The sequence below is a fragment of the Orbicella faveolata genome, unplaced genomic scaffold, assembly GCF_042242905.1.
Source record: "Orbicella faveolata isolate gen_17 unplaced genomic scaffold, um_ofav_v1 contig_13, whole genome shotgun sequence".
NCBI classification, from domain to species: domain Eukaryota; kingdom Metazoa; phylum Cnidaria; class Anthozoa; order Scleractinia; family Merulinidae; genus Orbicella; species Orbicella faveolata.
The window spans coordinates 20,466,520-20,486,844 of NW_028301540.1; the positions used below are offsets into that span (position 1 = coordinate 20,466,520).

General features: G+C 39.3%; 2 protein-coding genes across 3 annotated transcripts; both read right to left on the bottom strand.

The window, feature by feature from the left end:
* Positions 1-406: 406 nt before the first annotated feature.
* On the bottom strand, positions 407-5,271 carry LOC110040492 (pyruvate dehydrogenase [acetyl-transferring]-phosphatase 2, mitochondrial-like). The gene is made up of 2 exons (XM_020745731.2): positions 2,669-5,271; positions 407-1,680 (listed from the first exon to the last, which is right to left on the bottom strand). Exons 1-2 carry the CDS (start codon positions 3,582-3,584, stop codon positions 1,019-1,021), a joined length of 1,578 nt encoding a protein of 525 aa, XP_020601390.1. The 5' UTR covers positions 3,585-5,271; the 3' UTR covers positions 407-1,018.
* Positions 3,875-20,304, bottom strand: LOC110040486 (putative acyl-CoA dehydrogenase 6). Of its 2 annotated transcripts, XM_020745724.2 has the most exons (6): positions 20,221-20,304; positions 19,897-20,109; positions 18,607-18,816; positions 10,554-10,865; positions 9,296-9,457; positions 3,875-8,802 (listed from the first exon to the last, which is right to left on the bottom strand). In XM_020745724.2, the coding sequence occupies exons 1-6, from the start codon at positions 20,264-20,266 to the stop codon at positions 8,549-8,551; spliced, it is 1,197 nt and encodes a 398-aa protein (XP_020601383.2). In that variant the 5' UTR covers positions 20,267-20,304; the 3' UTR covers positions 3,875-8,548. The 2 variants fall into 2 exon arrangements, with proteins under 2 accessions (XP_020601383.2, XP_020601382.2); XM_020745723.2 differs by having other exon boundaries at positions 19,897-20,266.
* Between the last annotated feature and the right edge of the window lie 21 nt (positions 20,305-20,325).

Genomic DNA, 20,325 nt, shown 5'->3' on the forward strand with positions numbered 1-20,325 from the left:
CAACTAAAGTAAAATATTTACTACCAGTCTGCCAAATTTTACAGAATTTCACCAAAGGAAATGCGAGAAAATTCACTGTCAGTTTTGCTTTTTGTGCTCACGTTGAGGTCATAAAATATCGAAAAACACTGACGTTTTTCTTTGAGCGTGCGCAGATCACTTGAGATTTTGTCCTCAGCGAGCATGCAATTGTAAAACTATAGGGAGCCACCTTAAGGAGGAGGAATAGATTCCTTATTTCTATGATGTCACTGTGAAAAAAGGAAGGTGATTAAAGGGCTCAGAAAAGAACTCCGGGAGAAACCTGCACAGCTTGTGCCTACAACAGACAACACAGTGTAGACATGTACAGGCCACCCATATGTTAGTAATATGAAACTGGAACAATGACATTTTTAGAGAAATGTTTTGTTATGAATTGCCATCTTTTATTTAATTTGTAAAAAAGCTCAGTTGTACCAACTTTAAATAACGTTTTATTGCTCCCTGAAAGTAACGACCCCCTGAAAGTAGCGACCTCCTGAAAGTAGCGACCCCCAGAGGCTGCTAATTCCAAAAGTAACAAGGGTTGTTAGTATCAGAAGTTTATGGTAATTACAATTGCAGCAAACGAAAAAATGTTAGCATGTAAAAAAAAAAAAGAACAAAACTAATAAACAAAAGCAGAAAAAAAATTGTTCACCCAGGACCATAATGATTCTTTAATGATATCTTTGTAATGCAAGTGACATGGAATGTCAGTAATTGATGATAAAATAAAAAATCTAATTGTTGGTAAAATAAAAAAATTAAAAATAATCATGATTATTTGTCATACACTAATTAATGTAATGACAGAATGTCTATTCTGAATTATAGTTTTATTCCAGAATTGGATCATTGATGAAACACATCCTTCATTTTCAGAGTATAGCCAAAAACTTGCAACTTGGTGAGAGAGCTCAGTAATTTGCATGGAATATAATTCAGATGGTTTATCACCTAAAAGATTCAGATTAGCCATTGTATGGTTAGTCTCTTACAGCTTAGATAAAAGAGAGTCTGAATTAAAAAATACTATAGTTACAGAAATGTCATCTCTCCACATGCGGCGATATTGCTCTGGAACTAGCAACATCTGAGCAACAAAACTGTGGTCATTGCCGCCCAAGGCATGGCGAATAAGATGTGTAGCTGCATTATGTTCCAGCACCTCATTGCCAGTTGTGACAACACTGCTAACCAGCTGTGTATGTTGTTTATCTTTACTTTGATGCTGAAGAAAATTTGCAACCAAACCAACAGCTTGTTCATTGCTAAGAACATCCCACAAGCCATCTGTAGCCAGGATTAGGAATTTATCATGAGGTTGTAAGTGATGATGTGTGATGACAGGTTTTGCAGTAAGGTATGGCGGAGTTTTGTACATACTTGGCGGTACTATAGGACCACCATAAACCTGTGTTAGAACATGAGAATGGGTAACTTTATCCCACTTGTACTGAATATCACCAAAAGATCGCAGTGGCTGAAGCTGTCCTAACAGACGGTTATTTTTGATGACAAAGTGCTCCTCGCCAGGGTGCTCTAATTGCAATCTTTGAACTTCATCTGGATTCTGTGCTGTCTGATCAATGGACAGTGGCGTGGCAAGCCAAGAACCATCTGCTTTCATGCTTCCAAGGACTGCTCTGCAATCCCCTAAAAGAAAAAACACAACCAATTCCAGTCAGAATACAAATAACAATACAACTTTTCAGTTATTAATAGTATGTTCATTCTTACTTAAGGTGATTCCCTAGTAAAAGAACCCGCCATAGATTTCCGTATGCTGTTGTTACAGGGCAAGAGATATTAAAAATGTAATAAAAAGATGGGGTCACCGTGCTTGTTTTCACGCCTCAATGCTGACAAATACAGTAATTTAGGTGATTTTTGATAATCTCCGTGCGCAGCAAATAAGCTTGATTATTTTTCAATGCAGCATGTTATATCCCACAGCATCTGACTTTCTTTGATTGTTTATTCATCTACCAAACGTCCCAGAAAAACTGTCTTCAAATAACCTGCATTTTTTTATCCTTTAAAGGAAACATAATTTGCACAGGCACTGTTGGGCCTGTTATGTCTCCCTCTGTAGCATTTATTTCATATTTTGCCAAAACAGTAGCCATAAATTTCTGCTAATTTTTTTCTCAGTTATTGAGGGTATTTTTCTCATTGAAATTATGAAATAAAAAGTGGGGGTCACCGTGCTCGTTTAAGAGAAAAGGAACATTTATTACACTATAGAGCTTAGTTTGAGGGAAATCTCTTATGTTTTGTACGTGTACGCACTCGTGTGCGTGAGCTAATGATGCGAAAATCATGCGCAGTAGGGATGCGCAATGCAATACTAAGGAATCACCTTAATCGAGGTGACATAGGAGTGTATCTAATACATTCTGTACACAAGTTTCCCATTTATTAACAGTTACCACACTGTCAGGTTTTCACCTTTTACTGGTAACTATTTGAACAGCTGGTGGATACACTTGACAGTCAGATTTAACCCTGACCAACTGCAGCATCTGACCTGGGGGAGAGAGTTGGGATGCTTTGCTAATCCTGCTCGGATCTATCCTTGCCTACAAGTATCTATAGCGATTATTTTGGGGTGTAAACATTATGTGGAATAATTGCTGTATACCTGTGTTTGCAACAAAGAGGTCTTGGCCCTCAATGTATGACACTATAGCACAAGCACCTGTAGCTCCAGAGACAAACGAGTCATCAAGAACTTTAACTGGTATAGCCTCGGTTGAGATATCGTCATCTAACTGAGTGAAAGCCAAACTGAGTGATTCTCCAGCAGGCAGACGACCACGAAACGACTTTTCAAGCAAGTTTTTCACCAGATATTTTGGTCCAGTGTGGAAAACCTCTTGCTTCTGACTTAAAGTATACCCAACATTGCTTTTGGAACTTTTTTGTTCTCCCACTGGTGATTTGTCCGTTTGAAAACTTGTGACAAAGTCGTCTATCGAGAAGCCTTTCGAAAGATTTCTTTCCAACATCGTCAAATCTGATTTGGAAAGAAGGGATAACGCTAGATAGAGAGGTAGGCGGTTTTTTACCGCTTCAGCACATTGCCAGCCTCCGTGCCCATCAAACACACCAAAGGCAGCACCACTGGTCTTTAACAGCAGCCATTCGTTGTTCCGATCCTCACAAGGATTGTTCGAAGCAAAGTTATTGGTTTCAAAGTACGACACAGCTCCAATATTCACCTCTGTCATTTTCTCATTCCTTCGTAAGATTTCGCTTGCCTCTTTTGGACTTAAAGGTGGTTTCTCTGGACCTTTACCACCCTGTACAAAGTTATGGATCAGTTTCTGCAAAAGGTCTCGTAAACCGAGAGAGTTTGTTGCGTCATCTTGTCCGTTACTTGCTTGGAGAGTAAGAGACCGGTTGAAACCAAATGTGTACATAGAACCAACGAAAGCGGCTGCCACACCAACTACTGGCCACTTCCATTTACTCAATGTTCCAAATACCTCTGCTCTGTTCATTAAGGACAAAAGACGACAACGAAGATTAAGGCTCCACGAGAAAACTGGACACATGGATACCCCATGGTTCCTCACGCCATTTTAGATGCTGCGCGATTTAAATCTGGATTCCAGGCTCCACTCTCATCTTTGTCCCCGCTCCCAGTGACCCCCCGACCAGGAGTACTGACACTGAGGGAGAAATATATTTTGTAACGTTTCGCTAATGACACTGGAGTATGTTTATGATGTATAATTCGTGTTAACTGTTGAAGTACTTTAGGCGTGCTTGCAGGTATGATGAATCCTTAGGATCCTTAGCCTATTTAAGATTTTGTAAGTTATGCAAGAGCCACTCGAAGGCATCTCTTTCAACTTTGCTTTATTGTTTATTCACTGCTGTAATTTCTTCATGGTGATGTTGTAAACGCTCGCTGCATCAATAAACGAGATGCCCGCCCCTGATGCTGTGTTCGTGTTTATTAAGATTAGTTACAAAATATTTTATAATCGTTTCAGGGTGATTAGAGTATAAGAAATTTTTATTTTCACATCTGGGAGGAGAGGATGGAATGTATTAGTACCAGTTCCCACGGTAGTTTATATAATGGCCTCCTAAGTAATATTCAATGAAAGAAATAATTAACGGGAAGTCCGTAATAACGAGTTAGGGTCAAATTTCATGACTTGTCTATTTTAATGCAGGAGTTCACGCTCTATGATGGGCAGGGCAAGATTGCAAAGAAACAAAGCGGCAAAATATACGTTTTTCTCCATATATCCGTTCAGAGTTTCATTTTCGAGAAACTATTACTTTTACTGCAAAAAGAGAAACTCCTTTTCTACATTTGCTAGCGTTTTTGAGTTGACTGAGCTTGGTGTCTGGAAAACCCAAATAGCGAATAGCGAATAGTCTCGAATAGCGAACAGCGAATAGTCCCGAATAGCGAATAGCGAATAGTGCGAATAGTGGCGAAGAGTCACGAATAGATAAACAATAGCCTCCATTTGGCGCGAAAGTATGGTCGGATATTTGTCCGCGTACATTATTTGTTCCGAGAAGTGAACAGTTTTCGTCGAGCTACGCTCTCGAACAGATAATGTCCAAGGGCGAATGTCCGAGCATATTTTCGCCCAAAATGGAGGCTATTGTGTTTATTATTCTTCAAATCTTTTTCGCAACGCGCGCAGTTTTGAAAATTGGGGAATATTCTCGGATATTCCCCGATATTCCCCAGTTTTAGCTGGGGAATATTCGGTCACGTGACGTGTTTAGACCAATCGCGCGCGAGCGAAAATATTTGATGGATTATAATGGCGAATAGTGGTAAATAGTGGCAAATCGTAGCAAATAGGGTACGCAGTATCTCGCAGTCAACCTCGCAGCAACGTATGAGGGGTGATTACCGCCAAAATTAAGTTTGGAATTTTATTATGCTGTTTGCCAATGCGGTTTTTAATGTTTTCAGTGGTGTGTTTAATGTTACGAATTGTGATTAACCTGTTCTCAATTATGTTCGCCAAGAAGTCGCTGTTGTTTTAATTTGTTGCTCCTGTATTCGATTATTCGTCGCGAATTATGTTTGTGTCGTTCCGTATGGTGTTATGCGAACTTCGATTCTATTATTCGTTTTCCGAATTATGTTCTTCTAAATCCGGGTCTTCAGAGAGCTCGACCGCTATGATCGGCTCAAAAACGCTGGTAAACCTAGAAAAGGGGTTTCTCCATCCAGGGGCGTACCCAGGATTTTTCAAAGGGGGGGGGGGGGGTGTCACACTGTGTCAAAGTGAGGGTACTCACCAGATTGTCCTGTTATTTTCGCCTGTTTTAGGTTGTTTGCCTAAAAAAGGCTTACAAAAGGGGGTGACAGGGACCCCAGGACCCCCCTAGCTACGCCCCTGTCTCCGTCTACAATATATGTTTCGTCTCCAAACGTGAAATAAGATCCGAGATACAAAGATGATCATTTGTGTTACGGCTTTGCTTCTTTGTAAATTTGCCCCGATTACCCATAATGCCCCTTAGAGCGTGAACTCCTCTATTTAAGGTCTTATACCTTCAAAAACATGTGTTTTAAAAAAACAATTTTGTGGGACAGTTTTGGCTCCACGTTTAGGGACTTCACAACCTCACTTTAAAAAAAACGTTAATGAATAACTAGCTCCTCAGTGTTAAAGAGTGGTGTTCATTATAAACACGATAACATTGAGAAGCATGGAATTAAGTTCATCCTGTCCATAAGCAAGTTGTCCAGGTAACAAACCTCAGAAGACAGCGTTCTGAGGAATTTTTCTCATGAAAATGGTAAACCGTTTACTAATATTAGCTATTATTAACTATATTAAAAAGTTCCATTGAATGCCTGAATACCCACTGGTCATAGAAATGTTAACCAATTATAAGGGGCGTATAAGGTGATACAGGAAACAATGTTCAAACCATGGTGAAAAATTCTCACAAGTTCACATCTCTATAGTTTTCCTATAAAGTATAATTAATGTACTGAATTGAATTCATTTTGTAAGTAATCATGGACTGTAAACAACCGTTGCTATAGGTTTTGCTATGATAGCTACAAGTGTGTAGATTTAAATCAAGGAGTAATTGGAGCAAAATCGTCTCAAAATATGTTTTGACCAAAATAGCCAAAATCGACACCCAATTTATGACTTAAAAGGCCAAAAAACCATACCCTTTGGGGCCGCACATACCTATATAGCCCATATAAGGCATCCTCGGTGTGCGATCGACTCCTCCGAGAATTTGGGAATTTTCCCGCCCGTCCCAGACTTCTTCAATTTCGGTTCCAGACTTGGCACTAGTAGACCATGTATATTCATATTCTTAACAGATGTGAGGGCTCCCTGTGCAATGATAGGGCACCATTGCTATAGCTTTGCCTGGATTTAACGATCTTGGACGTTTGGTGACCCCTATTTTTCTTTTCATGGATCATTTTCTCTACCGATCTTCTACCTTTAGCCAAAAATGAAGAAAATCTATCGGCTAGAAGTTTGAATTTTTTTGAAAAATGCACCATCGAATTCCATTCTTTTTAGCTCTTCGTTTATCTGTGCAATGGTTTCAAATGTCTCTTGAAGGGTGAATTTTGTGAAAACGTTGGTAACATTTGGAATCATTTACCCAACAGAACCGCTTCTACAAAGTATGACTCAGATTGTTTGCCTCAGCTCCGTTGATTCACTTTCGATATCTTTGTTTTATCTCTGAAATGAAGTCTGTGACCCCCAATTTTTTTTGCATTTCTGACACAAGTAACTAATTATCTGACTGCAGTAAAAAATTAAAAAAAATTCATCGACTGGAAAATGTTTGCATCAACGTCCATAAAAGGATGTCAGTTTTTCTTTCTCCACTCTCTTATCTTTCGATTCCTGTTCTCCTCTCTCTATATATTTTTTCCATCACTGGAGTGAATTTAATGCTTTTTAGTGTTGTGAAATCAAAGTGCATATGGTTATTTTGGTGCAAAGTATTTAATACGGTTTTCATGAATTCAGTCATATATACTTTATACGAAGCTTAATTTAATTTTATTCTATTTTTTTTGCACGACCCCATAAGCTACTGAGCTTTAATTTTTATCATGCTAAATAAAGGTTATCCGTCTGTAGCGAGACGGTGTAAATGATTAACAATACAACCAATAAACTTGCTAGATTTGGTTGACTGTTGTTGAGTAAATCGTGCTTTTAAAACCCGGGTACATACAAATTTGTTAGGGTCTTGGTGGTTCTGAAATTTGTTTGTTCATGGTTAATTTCAAGCTAGGTACAAAGCCAAGTTCCCACAACAGAATGGTGTGCTAGTCCATCCAGGTGGTGTGCCACCCATAAGACAGTATAACTGGGTACTAGCAAGCTGTTAACTGTCCTTAACAGTTTGTTTGTACCCCCGGGGGACGGGATACTCCCTTATATGGGCTATATAGGTATGAGCGGCCCCAAAGGGTAGGGTGTTTCAGGCATTCTGGTCATAAATAGGGTATCAATTTTGACCATTTTGGTCTTAAACAGGGTATGGTTTTGGCACTCTAGTCTTAAATTGGGTATGTTTCTTATAAGAAGCTACTTTATCATCATTATCAATAAGACCATCAACAAAAGCCATCATAACTTATGCTTAAAGCAACTGTGTCAGCGGCAATGGTCATAAATAGGGTATCAAATTTTTGGGCAAGTCATAAATAGGGTAGCAAATGTTGCAGATTTTGGTCAAATAAGGTAAGGGTTTTGGGAAGTGGGCTGCACACCCCCACCCAACTTTTCTGGGAGTACCCACCCCCCCTGGGGTTGGTACTCATTTATAACTACTACGAGGGGTACTATGAGGGGCTACTGCTTCTCTCATCATATGTACAGTTGATTACATTTTAAATCATCGCTTGAGAGACCCTCTACTGCGATTCAACAATATTCAGCTCTAGCTTGAACACTCAACTAAATTTGAATAATAGCTATTCTTGTCCTTTCATTATTAATAGTAATTGGACTGAGTGGAGTATAATTCAATAATTGCGTGCGAAATTTCAAAATGGATGAGTGTGCAACGCGAGGCCGATTTGAGATATGAGCATGATTACTCCCTAAATTGTACGACATGAAGTCCAATTACTGGTAAAATTATTAATTGTGTCTATAACAAATTTTGGAAATAAAGGAAGTCTCTTGTGCATTTTGTTTGTTCAAAAAATTCAGTAGCGTTTTCCATGAGTTTCAAAACCTGCGGGAAACATAAACAAGGAAGCCATTAAAGCGTAAGTAATTGATGTGCGAATGGGCTAGGTATCCAATTACAGGTGTCCAATTACAAAAAGTTGTTATTCAAGACCTGTTACACCCATGTGATCGTGCACCAATTACATGACAAATAGCTGTGCGGAGAACTAATCATGATGGAGAATTGTGTTATAGATACAATTAATAAGTAACTTAATTTACCAAAAAGTTTTACAGTGTTAAAATATAGTAGTCCACAGGTGGTGGTTGGTTCTAACCCTGTATTGAACATAAATTGTTTAAAAAAACTTTTCTCCTTTGGGAAATGTTCCCATGTACTTGCAAATGATTGACAGCATGACTTCATCTGCTCCTCCACCAATAGAGAGAAGACGATTGTCTCTGTAGGCACGGCTCACTTCCACATCTGTAGTAAAACCCATTCCTCCCCAGAACTGTAGACACGAGTCAGGCACTTCACGTGCTAATCGGCCAGCTTTAAGTTTTAGCATTGATGCTAGTTTGTTGACATCTTTTCCTTTTATATACAGGTCTGAAAAACAGACAAACAAACTAAAACAAGTCAGACACCTCGATACAACAAAGGAACTGGGAAAATGTACTTGAATGTTATTGTGGGGTTGCTGAAGATCCCCTGAAAATTAATGATCCCCAAATTGAACCTAAAATGATTTCTCAAATGATCCCTTCTTTGCTATGCTCAGGTAATTTCTCTTAATTTTTAGTTGGCCAAGGACATTGTTTGTTACAATGAGGATTTGGTTATCAATTAGCTACACTAAAGTTCCACTGACACAAGTAACCACAACACGAGAGGCAATTAAGTCAAATCAAGTTATTCAATCTCTCCACCTCACCCTGGGATAACAATGTTGCAAGAGGCATCCAAACTGAGACAAACAATTAATCTAAAGCAAAGTCAGAACAGCTGCAAACACTTTCCATTTACAAACTATTGTGTCTGATCTGTCTGTAACTGAGCTTAGAGACGCAGGCTACCCAGTATGAGGCCACAGGTTACACACCTGTGATTCTGTACACAAGTGATCTTAGCAGTTCGACTTCAGTCTGAAGTTCAGCCAGGCGAAAGTGGACATACTGATTATCTAAGATGGACTTGCCAAATGCCTTTCTTTCCTTACAGTATGTGGCAGTATCATTTATGAGTCTCTCCATAGACAGTAGAACTAAAACAAGAAAATAAACATGATACAATAAAAATGACTTGAAAGGGAAACTTAACAGTACTATATCTTTATAATGTCCTTTTTAAAAGTATGTTAAGGTTTGTAGGTCTAGGTTATCCAATCGAGCAGCTAGCTTTAGGTTAAGATCAAGCACTGGATATTCCAGAAGGAAAGTGCGTGACCCCAAGTTAAGGGGGTTTCATTTGAGTGTTGAAAAGTTATTGTTTTTTTTATCACTACACTATATCAAAACCAATTGTAACTCATTCCCACGCATTTTCCTGCACTTTTCGTCAGCTACATGTAATTACTTTGAGTTTTGATTGGTTCACTGTATTGTCTTTATCGTCTATGATGTGCTAGACTGATTACTTTCAATTGGTTTTGGTTTTATGGGCATCTGTAGCAAACCACTTTAAAAAGGGTTTATACACTTTGACAAAGAGTGAAGCCATCAACTGACCATGGACAGGATAAGCTCATAGCTTCACAACTTCATAATAGCAAGCTAGCACTCAATAATGGGTGAAATGTATAACACAGAATAAACTGTTTCTCATACTGAAAGACTACTACACCTGTACTGGTAACTTACATTCACCAGACACATAGTTATTGTGCAAGCTACTATAATAACAACCTGCTGTAACTAATAAATTGAAATGAAATGCAAAGTACAACTCAGAAAGAAGTATGGACATAGAATTCAGTCTTCAAGTCAACTTTCTCCCTTAAAACACAGTTTCTTAATATTATTTCAATGTGGTCAAGGGTAGCTGGCTCTCACAGCTGGCTGGTTCTGACCTTTACGCATACTCTCTAACAGCTGAGAGCCAATATATGCAAGATAACACGAATATGCTCCAGTTTGAACTGTGAAATAACACTCAATTCAAACAGGAAAGTCCAAACATCATATTAAAACAACTGATAAGCTCAGAGCAATCAAAGACAAAAATCTCCCACAATCATAGAGAATTTTTAAAAAATAATACAAGTTTACTAGTAGAATTTTATTGTTTACTGTACCTTAGACCTGAAAGGTTCATAATCATATAAATTATGTTACAGTACTGAAGAAAGTTCCTCGGAATACCTGATGCCCCGGCGAAAACTCTTTCTTCAACAAACTGCAACATCTGGTAAGTAAAACCCATGCCTTCCTGACCAATCCTGTAAGACTGTGGCACTCTCACATCCTCAAAGAACAGCTCTGCAGTATCTGATGAGTGCATACCAATCTTGCTGATATTCCTTGCCCTCTGGACTCCAGGCATATTTAGAGGAACACAGATCAAAGACTTGTTTTGATGTGGAAGACCTTCACTGGTATTCACTAGAAGGCAGATCCAATCTGCCTGTAGGCCATTTGTAATCCATAACTTACTGCCATTTATAACATAATCACCTGATAAAAAAAGATAGAGAAGACTTTCTATAATGACTCATTTATTTGGTACAATTTGTACAATAGCAAATTAAATTCATGCTGGATGATCATTTATTATTGACACCACATAAAATTACATACCAAAGAAAATGTTAACCAACTTGTGGACAACTTCTATTTCTAGTTAACATTATATTTGTACTTACAATTACACTAAGTCTATCCACTTTTTCAACATTGAATTTGATCCTCAGTGAAAGCAAAACAGTTCAATTACAGTTACAGAAGAAAAAAGCTAAAAGAGTGGTTCAATTGCACAACAAAATAAAACAATCAAAGTGGCTATGAGGCAGTCAACTTGAAAAAATGGATCGTCTTTAAACAGTGACAATTTTGATGCCACTTGAGGTTTTAATCCGTAGGTTAAGTTAAAGTTAAAGCCCACTGGTATTGTTAAGAAATAGTGCAAAACGCAACAGTAAGAGAATACACGAGGAGATGTAACACTGTTGAAAACATTCATGAAGTTATTGGTCCGAGAGACCGAGACAATTATAGAGGCCCTGTTAGGGGCAAATTCCGACAAGCGACATGGCCTTGAAACGGCGACACGAGAGCAACAAACTGGTGACAAACGACAGACTACTCCAGCGAAATAGGGAAAGCAACACCAATGTCAAAATAGACCGACAGTGAATTTCGGATTTGTGAATGCAGTGAATCTTTTAAACAATAATGTCAATAAACGGCTCAATAAAACCAATACGAGTCATAAATACGTCTCATTTTACTGGCTGAAATATATTAACATCATTAATGACATTAATTAACAAAAACTAACATCCAACTAGGGCTCGTCACGGGAGGAAGATTGTGTGACGAGTCCAAAGAGTGTTTGGGTAAGAGGCTAGACCCATGTGCGTGTGCGCTCCATCTATCTGTCATCTATTGGAGATACTTTACTTCATCTGTCGTGTTCGTGTTACTGTCATTACTCACAAGCGATTTGCAATCACAGGGCTCAAAGTTAACGACCAACTGGTCGCATATGCGACTAGATTTTTGGCTGTGCGCCTAAAACATCATGTGTCGTTGCACCCCCGCGCCTTAAAAGCCAAAGTACAGTGCGACTTCTCTAGTGCTTACTCACCTGACCATACTAACGTACTCAGATTGATAAATATAAATATAAACATAGATATAACACAACCAGGCACCAAATAACAAAGTTGCACCATTTTCCTTTCATCGGTGTGTGTTCTATTCGTCATCTTTAAGCCTAATTTCCCAGTGGATTCTCCGAACTCGAACGTTCATTTCTTCCCCACGTTCTGTCTTGTAAACCACTCCGTTGACACATGCAAATGAGGGAATGAAGCACATGCTTAATTCTTGTGCAATCGATGATCTAGCGGAAAGCGTGGAAACGGGGGATGGGAATAAAATCGTGCGCTCGTTCTTCGCGAACAACTGTTACAGAATGCTGCGTTTTGTAAAGAAAGCTTTGTTTTCGCTTGTCTGACACACAAAAATGTCTAGCATTTTCGGAACGGGCCTGTCCACGAGTTCTATGGCTTGAAAGCAGTAGCCAAACGAGCAAAGTTCGTGCTAGTTCTCACGAATACCCAGATGTTGAATAAATCAAGAATCTTCCTGAACAGAATTTCAAAGGGAGGCAAACAGCAAGCAATTGGATAGTGAGGATGCTCAACGGAGTGACGTCGGTAGTTAATATCTAAGCATAACCCTTGTGTGAAATATCCTGATTTTTTTATTTGTTTTTATTCTGTTCAATACTGCTACAATAGGCCCATATTGCAACACGAAGCCTGAATTGCTCTTTTTGGAGTGTTAAGTATTCTTTTCGAGTAGGTGCTCCAAGTATTTGAAGCTGTGCGCCTAAAATTTTTAACTCTGCGCCTAAAATTTCAGCAGTGCGCCTAAAAATTTACACCTGGTCGCACAAGTGCTCCCAAAGCCAAAACTAAACTTTGAGCCCTGGATCATTTCTTCTTTCTTCAAATACGTCACTATCAAGTGCCACTGACGGCAGCAACATGGGCAAACACAAAAAAGTCAAAAAGCGCAAGAAGGAAAAAAAAGCACAAAAAGTCAGAAAGAAGAGAGACCAGGTGAGTGTAAATCTTCAGATTAAAATAATGAAGACGTCAATGAAAATTAGAGGGATGTTACTAGTCGTCGAGGTTACTGCTCTTATATGTCTTATATCATTCCCAGTTATCTAGTTATCATTCCCAGTTATCTAGTTCGGCAGTTGATTTTTGGGTAGATGAGATTCAAGAGAAAATGGGATGAAAAGCGGCAACTCAGGGACCTCAAGGAACAATATCATCAAAAAATTAACGTAGCATTTAAACTCTCAGAGAGTCATTATGTTTATTGAGAGATTTTCTGAAAGAGGTCAACCCTGAGTTTGACAGCTTTCTCAAACTGGTCGCCACCCTGTCACTGGTTGTGGAAAACTTTTTCAGCCAAATTGGCACGCTAGAAATGACATGCCAACTGCCTTGGAGTTTGCATATCTATTTGCATCCACCATTCACGAGTCATTGAAGCAACTCACTGACAGTAGCTTTGTCTACTACACTTCCCCACACTCTTATTATGAAGTACCAGATGAGATAAAACTCCCGTTTCGAGACCTGCTACCCTGCTGACCTGCTAGATGATCAGTTGATGTTTTAATATTCTCTACACTATTATCATGTCAAATTTGATACAAGGCATTCACTTTTAACTGGTAGTGTCACATCGATTCGTTATTTATTGGGTTCATTACTAGTCTAGCCATGGATCGAGGTTGAATAAACTGCACCTACAAAAACTGAAAGTCACTCTGGTCTCAGTTTTCAAATTATCTTATTATTAATATTATTATTATTATCATTATTTTTTTTTGGCAAAATATGGCTAGAACAGACCACTTCTTCAGTCAAACTTTGATTGATTTTTAATTTGTTCTCCTGATGTTTGTCTTCGCATTGTCAGTTTTTTAATAAACAAAGGTATTGTGATGTATTATGCACATGTATAATTTCGAGGAAAAGGTTGTTGTTATTCATCGTGGTAGATGCAATAATAAAGTGTATTATCGTTTGTCTCACGATGTAGTCACTTGAGATGTAGATCGCGACATTTCGACTGCTTACTGCTAGTCTTCTTCAGGCGATAAGGTCGACTGATTGTACGGTATCATTTATATCACAAAGGTCGGCTGTGATTGGTGCATGGAGATCGAGAACAACAACAAGATCGCCTTTCTCGACACGTCAGTTTACAGAGAACCTGATGGCCGCCTTACCACCAGTGTCTACAGGAAACCAACACATACTGATCAGTACCTAGCATATGATTCACACCACCCTCGTTCAGTAAAGCGCAGTATTGTGAAGTGTCTGTACGACCGGGCTAAACGTCTCGTCACCAAACCATCAGTAATCGCTGGAGAGAAGAAACATCTGTCATCTGTACTTGTTTCTAACGGATATCCCTCCTCTTTTGTACAGAAGATCACAAAGGCACGAACAACCCCAAGAAGAGAGCCTGTCGCGGAATTTAAATCCATCACCGTTTTACCTTATGTCCAAGGAGTTTCGGAGTCTCTCTGCCGCTGCCTAGAACAACAAGGCATTTGCACCGTCTTTAAGTCCGACACGACACTTCGGTCACACTTAGTGCGACCAAAAGACACCGTCACCCGGCTAAACAAGATGGTGTTGTCTACAGGATTCCCTGTGAGTGCGGCAAAGTCTACATCGGGGAAACAGGGAGATCTATGCAGGAGAGGATCAAAGAACACGACAGGGATATACGACTCGCCCGAACCCAGACCTCCGCCGTTTCTGAACACACCCACGAGACCGGCCACTATCCTATCTGGAATGAGGTCAAGTTTATTGATCGAGATCCTCACTGGTACACACGTAGGGTCAAGGAAGCTATTCACATAAGACTTCACCCTAACAACATCAACAGGGATAGTGGAATTGAAATTCCTGAAGCATGGATACCCACGATCAAGAAACACAACAACAGGAGAACGGTACAATAGCGGACCACTGAGGGAACAGCTACTCGCCGGAATAATGGAACAATAGGAGGATCAAAATGCACCAATCACAGCCGACCTTTGTGATATAAATGATACCGTGCAATCAGTCGACCTTATCGCCTGAAGACTAGCAGTAAGCAGTCGAAACGTCGCAATCTACATCTCAAGTGACTACATCGTGAGACAAACGATAATACACTTTATTAATGTATAATTTCATTTCAATTGAACAAGGTCAAATTTCCTGACACAATTCCTCTAAGACGAAATTCCGACAGGCGACATAAGAACCTTGCAAAATGCCAACATAGCTGCTTGTGAAATTCAGACAGGGGGCATGGGCACCCCCTCCTAACAGGGCCTCATTATAAAGAAAGTACTGCTTCTCGTCCAATCTCCAAAGCAAGTAATAATTCTCATTTTCATTCCTCTCATTTTTTTTCGTTCTTAATTTTCCCAGCCAGTATCAGTGATTTTTTTTTGCTCTTTGTTACCTTTTCTCATCTTATTAAATTAAAAAAGTGCGTTCAGCGTACATGTGCAGTCACTATACCACAAGGACAGTACCACATCTTGTCCGCTCAACAAAGTTAAACCCTGTTCAGCGGGGTTAATACTTGGATGGGTGACCAAATACGAATACCCTGTGTTAATAATAACTTCTTTTTCCTTTTTTTCTTTTTTTTCCTTCCCTTTTCAAGGCGACATTAAAGACTGCAGAACTCCCGGCCTTGTATATCAACTATTTGTTCCTCATTTTGCCATGTCCGTATTTACAAGTATTTATTTACAATATCGTATAAATAAACAGCAGAACATGTCATTCGAATTCTCCTCCATTCTCTTGACTATTGATCATCTAAAACGTTTAATCACGGCTTGAATCGTTCGAAAATACATACAGCTCATCAATTTTGCGACTTTCAATGTCTTCTTTTTCGACAATCAAGTGGGAAATGAGCTATTTATATAATTACCGGTAGCTTTTATTTATAGAAACGTTTGCGCAAAAATTTATTCAATGTAGAGCATTTCTGCAATAAGATATTGAGTGCTTGCGTCGGAAATTCAAAGAATACCTCACTTGACATGGTGCAAGCCACTGTCGTGACCATATGAAAAGTTCAGGAATACTCGTTGTCTCTGGTACAAATCAAGGATTCTGGTCTCACTGAGGGTGTTGACGATGAAATGTCACCATTTTTAGTTGTCGAAGTAACCTTTAGGGTCCACTCGAAGAAATAATTAAAAAAACCCTCTCATTTAATTTGTTTTTAGGCTTGATTTCTGCTGATCTCTCAAGTATGCGACTTGGGTCTAAAAGTGCGTGAGGGATCCTTTCTTGAACAGTGGCTAGTAATCGAACCAGAAGATTATCACCTTGACTAGGTGATATGCTTCTGATTGAGCCTATTCAGTTTTAAGTAGCGGTCTAATGAAGCTCAAGCAACTCCCATATTAGTCTCCTTTAGGAATTAAATTCAAATTTTCTGACAAGCACCCCTGACCTTTTCAAGTAGGAGTTCCCCCCCTCCCTGGGGGTTTCAAATGTCTAACAAGAGGTGACCCAGTGAAGGAGTGAAGGAGTGAAGGAGTGAAGGAGTGAAGGAGTGAAGGAGTGAAGGAGTGACAGAGTGAAGGAGTGATGGAGTGAAATCACATTGTTTTTAAGGAAACTACCACAAACTACCACACGTGTTGTGTTCGTGACCATCACAAGACAAATATCCATGATAGAAAAAATCCCTGACACCCTTTTGGTCCTCAATGCCTAAAAAATGTTGTGGTCAAGTTTTGTGAAAATCTGCATTTGAAGAGATGGTATTCTCGCAAAAAATTATTGCAAGATTTTGCTGTTTGAATAGTTGTAAACATTTCATGCCTTTACTTTGGTGTATGTCAATATAATTTGCTGCCAGCCAATGACATTATGGCACCCCTAGTGTTCATAGTGAGCAATATGATTTTCACAGGAATTCTAAGGCAATAATAGTGTGACAATCATGTTCTCCTAGTTGAACTTCAGCATGCGTTCATAGAGCAGTCTTCACTGCTCGTGAGAAATGGGGAAAACCAAAAGAAATAAGTGCGGTGAGAGTACAGGTACGAATACTCAAGATCCCTTGTCACTGTCAGCCAAAGTTTTCCTCTTGCCTTAAGAAATTCCGTTTTTGTCTTCTTCTTAGGTCTTGGCTTTGATTTTTCTGCTGTCTAAGGACTTTTCTCTTCTTCTTATAATAGCATGTTTCATGACCTCAAGACCATGAGGAACTCGATAGATACGATGAGAGAGTAAATTAATTAGGGAACCGAAACTACGAAATCAGGTGTAAACAAGAAAATGCTAATGAAGCCCTTGCATTAAGAGCTCCAGGGTGAAGCCGCTTTGTGCAAAAAGTCGACACGCTCTGACAATTATGACACCTAACTGTGTTATTAACTGTTATTAAAAATCCTTTTTCTCTAAATAACTCATGGACATTTGATGATTTTACCTTCATTTTTGGTAAAATGTTAGATTTAATGGCAACTTCTTTTTGTTTAAAAAGAAAAATTTGACAAAAGTAGCTCAGAAGGTATTGTGTAACCTAAAGATGTAGTATTTAACCAATTGACTCCCCTGGTGCCCGTAACTGGCGGTGACGAGCGTTGACCTTTGTTCCACTTCTGAGGTCATCACCTTTGACCAAAATCGGCATCATCTATACTCAATTTTGGCAGAAGGAAAAGATCTTTCCAATGATACCCAGATCACAGTGATCTGCTCAATGGAGCCTGAAATACATGTATGCTCAAAAATGCTCAGAGGTTTGAGCGAAAAACTCGCAGCAAAATTTCCACGACTACACTTAGCTACTTCATGGTAAAAAATTGCCTGTCTCAATGATGCTTTCTCAGAAATTTTTGAACTGGAAGCAAGCCCAGTAGAAGGTCAATCATTGCAGCAAAAAGATAAGAAAAGGAGAAAAAGGAAAGGCAAAAAAATTTTAAAAAACCAAAAAGCTTAAAGACGTAGGTCACTTTCCCTATTTCTGCGCATGCCCCTGCAAAAATGTCATAAAATGCGGTGCTAGTAGAAAGAAAGGCATGCTGTCATGTTGAAAATGCCTTTTTGAGTAGATTGGAGTTAATTTGACTCATATCCAGGCTGAAAATCTCCAAAATGTCCAAAAAATATGTTTTTGGCAAAAAGCTCTGAGAGTCAATGGGTTAAGAGGAAACACTTTGGATGTTCAGCATTGTAACCATACAAAAGCTTGAATTTGTCAAAGGAGACTAAAAGTAATAGAAGTGGAGTTGTATTTCCACCATGTAAAAACATAACACCACAAAGTTCTAAGCGATGGGCAACTTACTATCAGATGCTATAGAGTTTCTTGTCCACAACAACGTAAACATAATGTGGAGTCTGTAGGAAAGTGCATGCTATGGTATAAATTTGAAACATTAGAAACCACTTATTTCATCTCCATTTATTTTGAATTCAATATGTCTTGTATAAAAAAAAAATCAATAAAACTGGTATCAATACAAACTGTCTAACAAAAGGAAAATTAAAACCACAACTGGCAGTGAAGTGGTTAAAATGTGCTATCCTACTCTCCATCAGGCCTTTGTTGGTCCCTCTTAGTGCAGCTGTCAAAGAGTATTTTCTAATTTTCTCTTATCACACACATGTACATGTACCTCCTTTTTTGACAGCTGTAGTTTTTATGCTTGCCACATCAGATCCTGCACCAGGTTCACTGACTCCAAGGCAAGCCACATAATCACCAGCAATGGTTGGAACCAGAAACTGTTGCTTCAGTTCTTCACAGCCAAATCTAATCAGGGCAGGTGTTACCATATCTGCTTGAACTCCTATTGCCATGGGAATAGCACCACATTTGATGCTTCCTAATAGTAAAACAATCAAGTCAGTGAAACCACCTCAACTCATTCAATGAATTGAGTTCGATTAAGTTCAATTGGGTTAGAATGACAGTGCATTTCAATTATAATTTTCATACTTCAATCAGACCTTTCCAGGGTCGCCACACTTCCCAACCACTGGTCAAGGAGAATAAAGACTCCAGTTGAATTGATAACTTTCTGTCATACCTTCTTCTGTTTCTCTGCTCCTCCCTCTCCCCTCCCTAGTCCCCTCCCCTCTCTCCTCCTCTCTCCACTTCCCTCCCTAATACCCTCTCCTCTCCCCTCCTCACTCCACTCCCTTCTCCACTCCCCTCTCCCCTCCTCACTCCACTTCCCTCTCCCCTCCCTAATCCCCTCCCTAATCCCCTCCCCTCTCTTTTTCCCTTTTAAAGTTAACAAACTAAAACAACTATAACTTTTACCAAAGAATATTCACGTGTGAGTGAAGAATGATCTCACAGTAAATTTCCAATTTAAGCAATAGGAAAGAAGAAGCCTGAAAAAATCAGGGCTTCAATGGGATTCGAACCCATGACCTCCGTGATACTGGTGCGATGCTCTACCAACTGAGCTATGAAGCCACACATTGGGACACATTTAAGCAATTGGAAATTTACTGCGAGATCATTCTTCACTCATCTACAACCGCAGTTCAAATATGAATTATTTCATATATACTTTACATCATTTCACTCCTCACGGGAGGATATGAACTCAATTAATTGACCTCGCTCCCAATGTGTGGCTTCATAGCTCAGTTGGTAGAGCATCGCACCGGTATCGCGGAGGTCATGGGTTCGAATCCCATTGAAGCCCTGATTTTTTCAGGCTTCTTCTTTCCAATTGCTTAAATTGGAAATTTACTGCGAGATCATTCTTCACTCATCTACAACCGCAGTTCAAATATGAATTATTTCATATATACTTTACATAATATTCACGTGTGTTACAGGCTGGGTCTCAAAATTATTTTGAAGGCCAAGGAAAGACGTGGAATAACCGACATCTCATAATTTATCCTTATTAAAGATTTTTCGGATAATTTAATCGACTGCGACTCACCCAACTCTTCTGCCATAGCTACACTGAAGGAATAGTCTAGTCCCAGTCCACCATACTTAGCGGGCTTGTTTACTCCAAAGAATCCCGCAGATCCAACTTTTTTGAACACTTCATGAGCGGGAAAGCTCTTTGCGTTTTCCCATTCGTCAACATAAGGGTTGATTTCTTTCTCGATGAGCTTGTTGAGAGATGTTCGAAGCTCCGCGTGTTCCTCTGTAAAGATAGATTCATGAGTGAAATCGTAGGGTTCTAAGCGTAAATTTGCCGTCTTCTCGGAGTGCGTTCCCGTTGAAAACAATTTAGTTAACGGACGGAAATTTATACCCTTTGGCTTCGCAAATGTTACTCTCAAAACACTGGCCATCGTCATCTTGCTTGTTTAGAACCCTCGTTTTCATACTTGCATAAACGTGGGAACGAGGTAAGGAA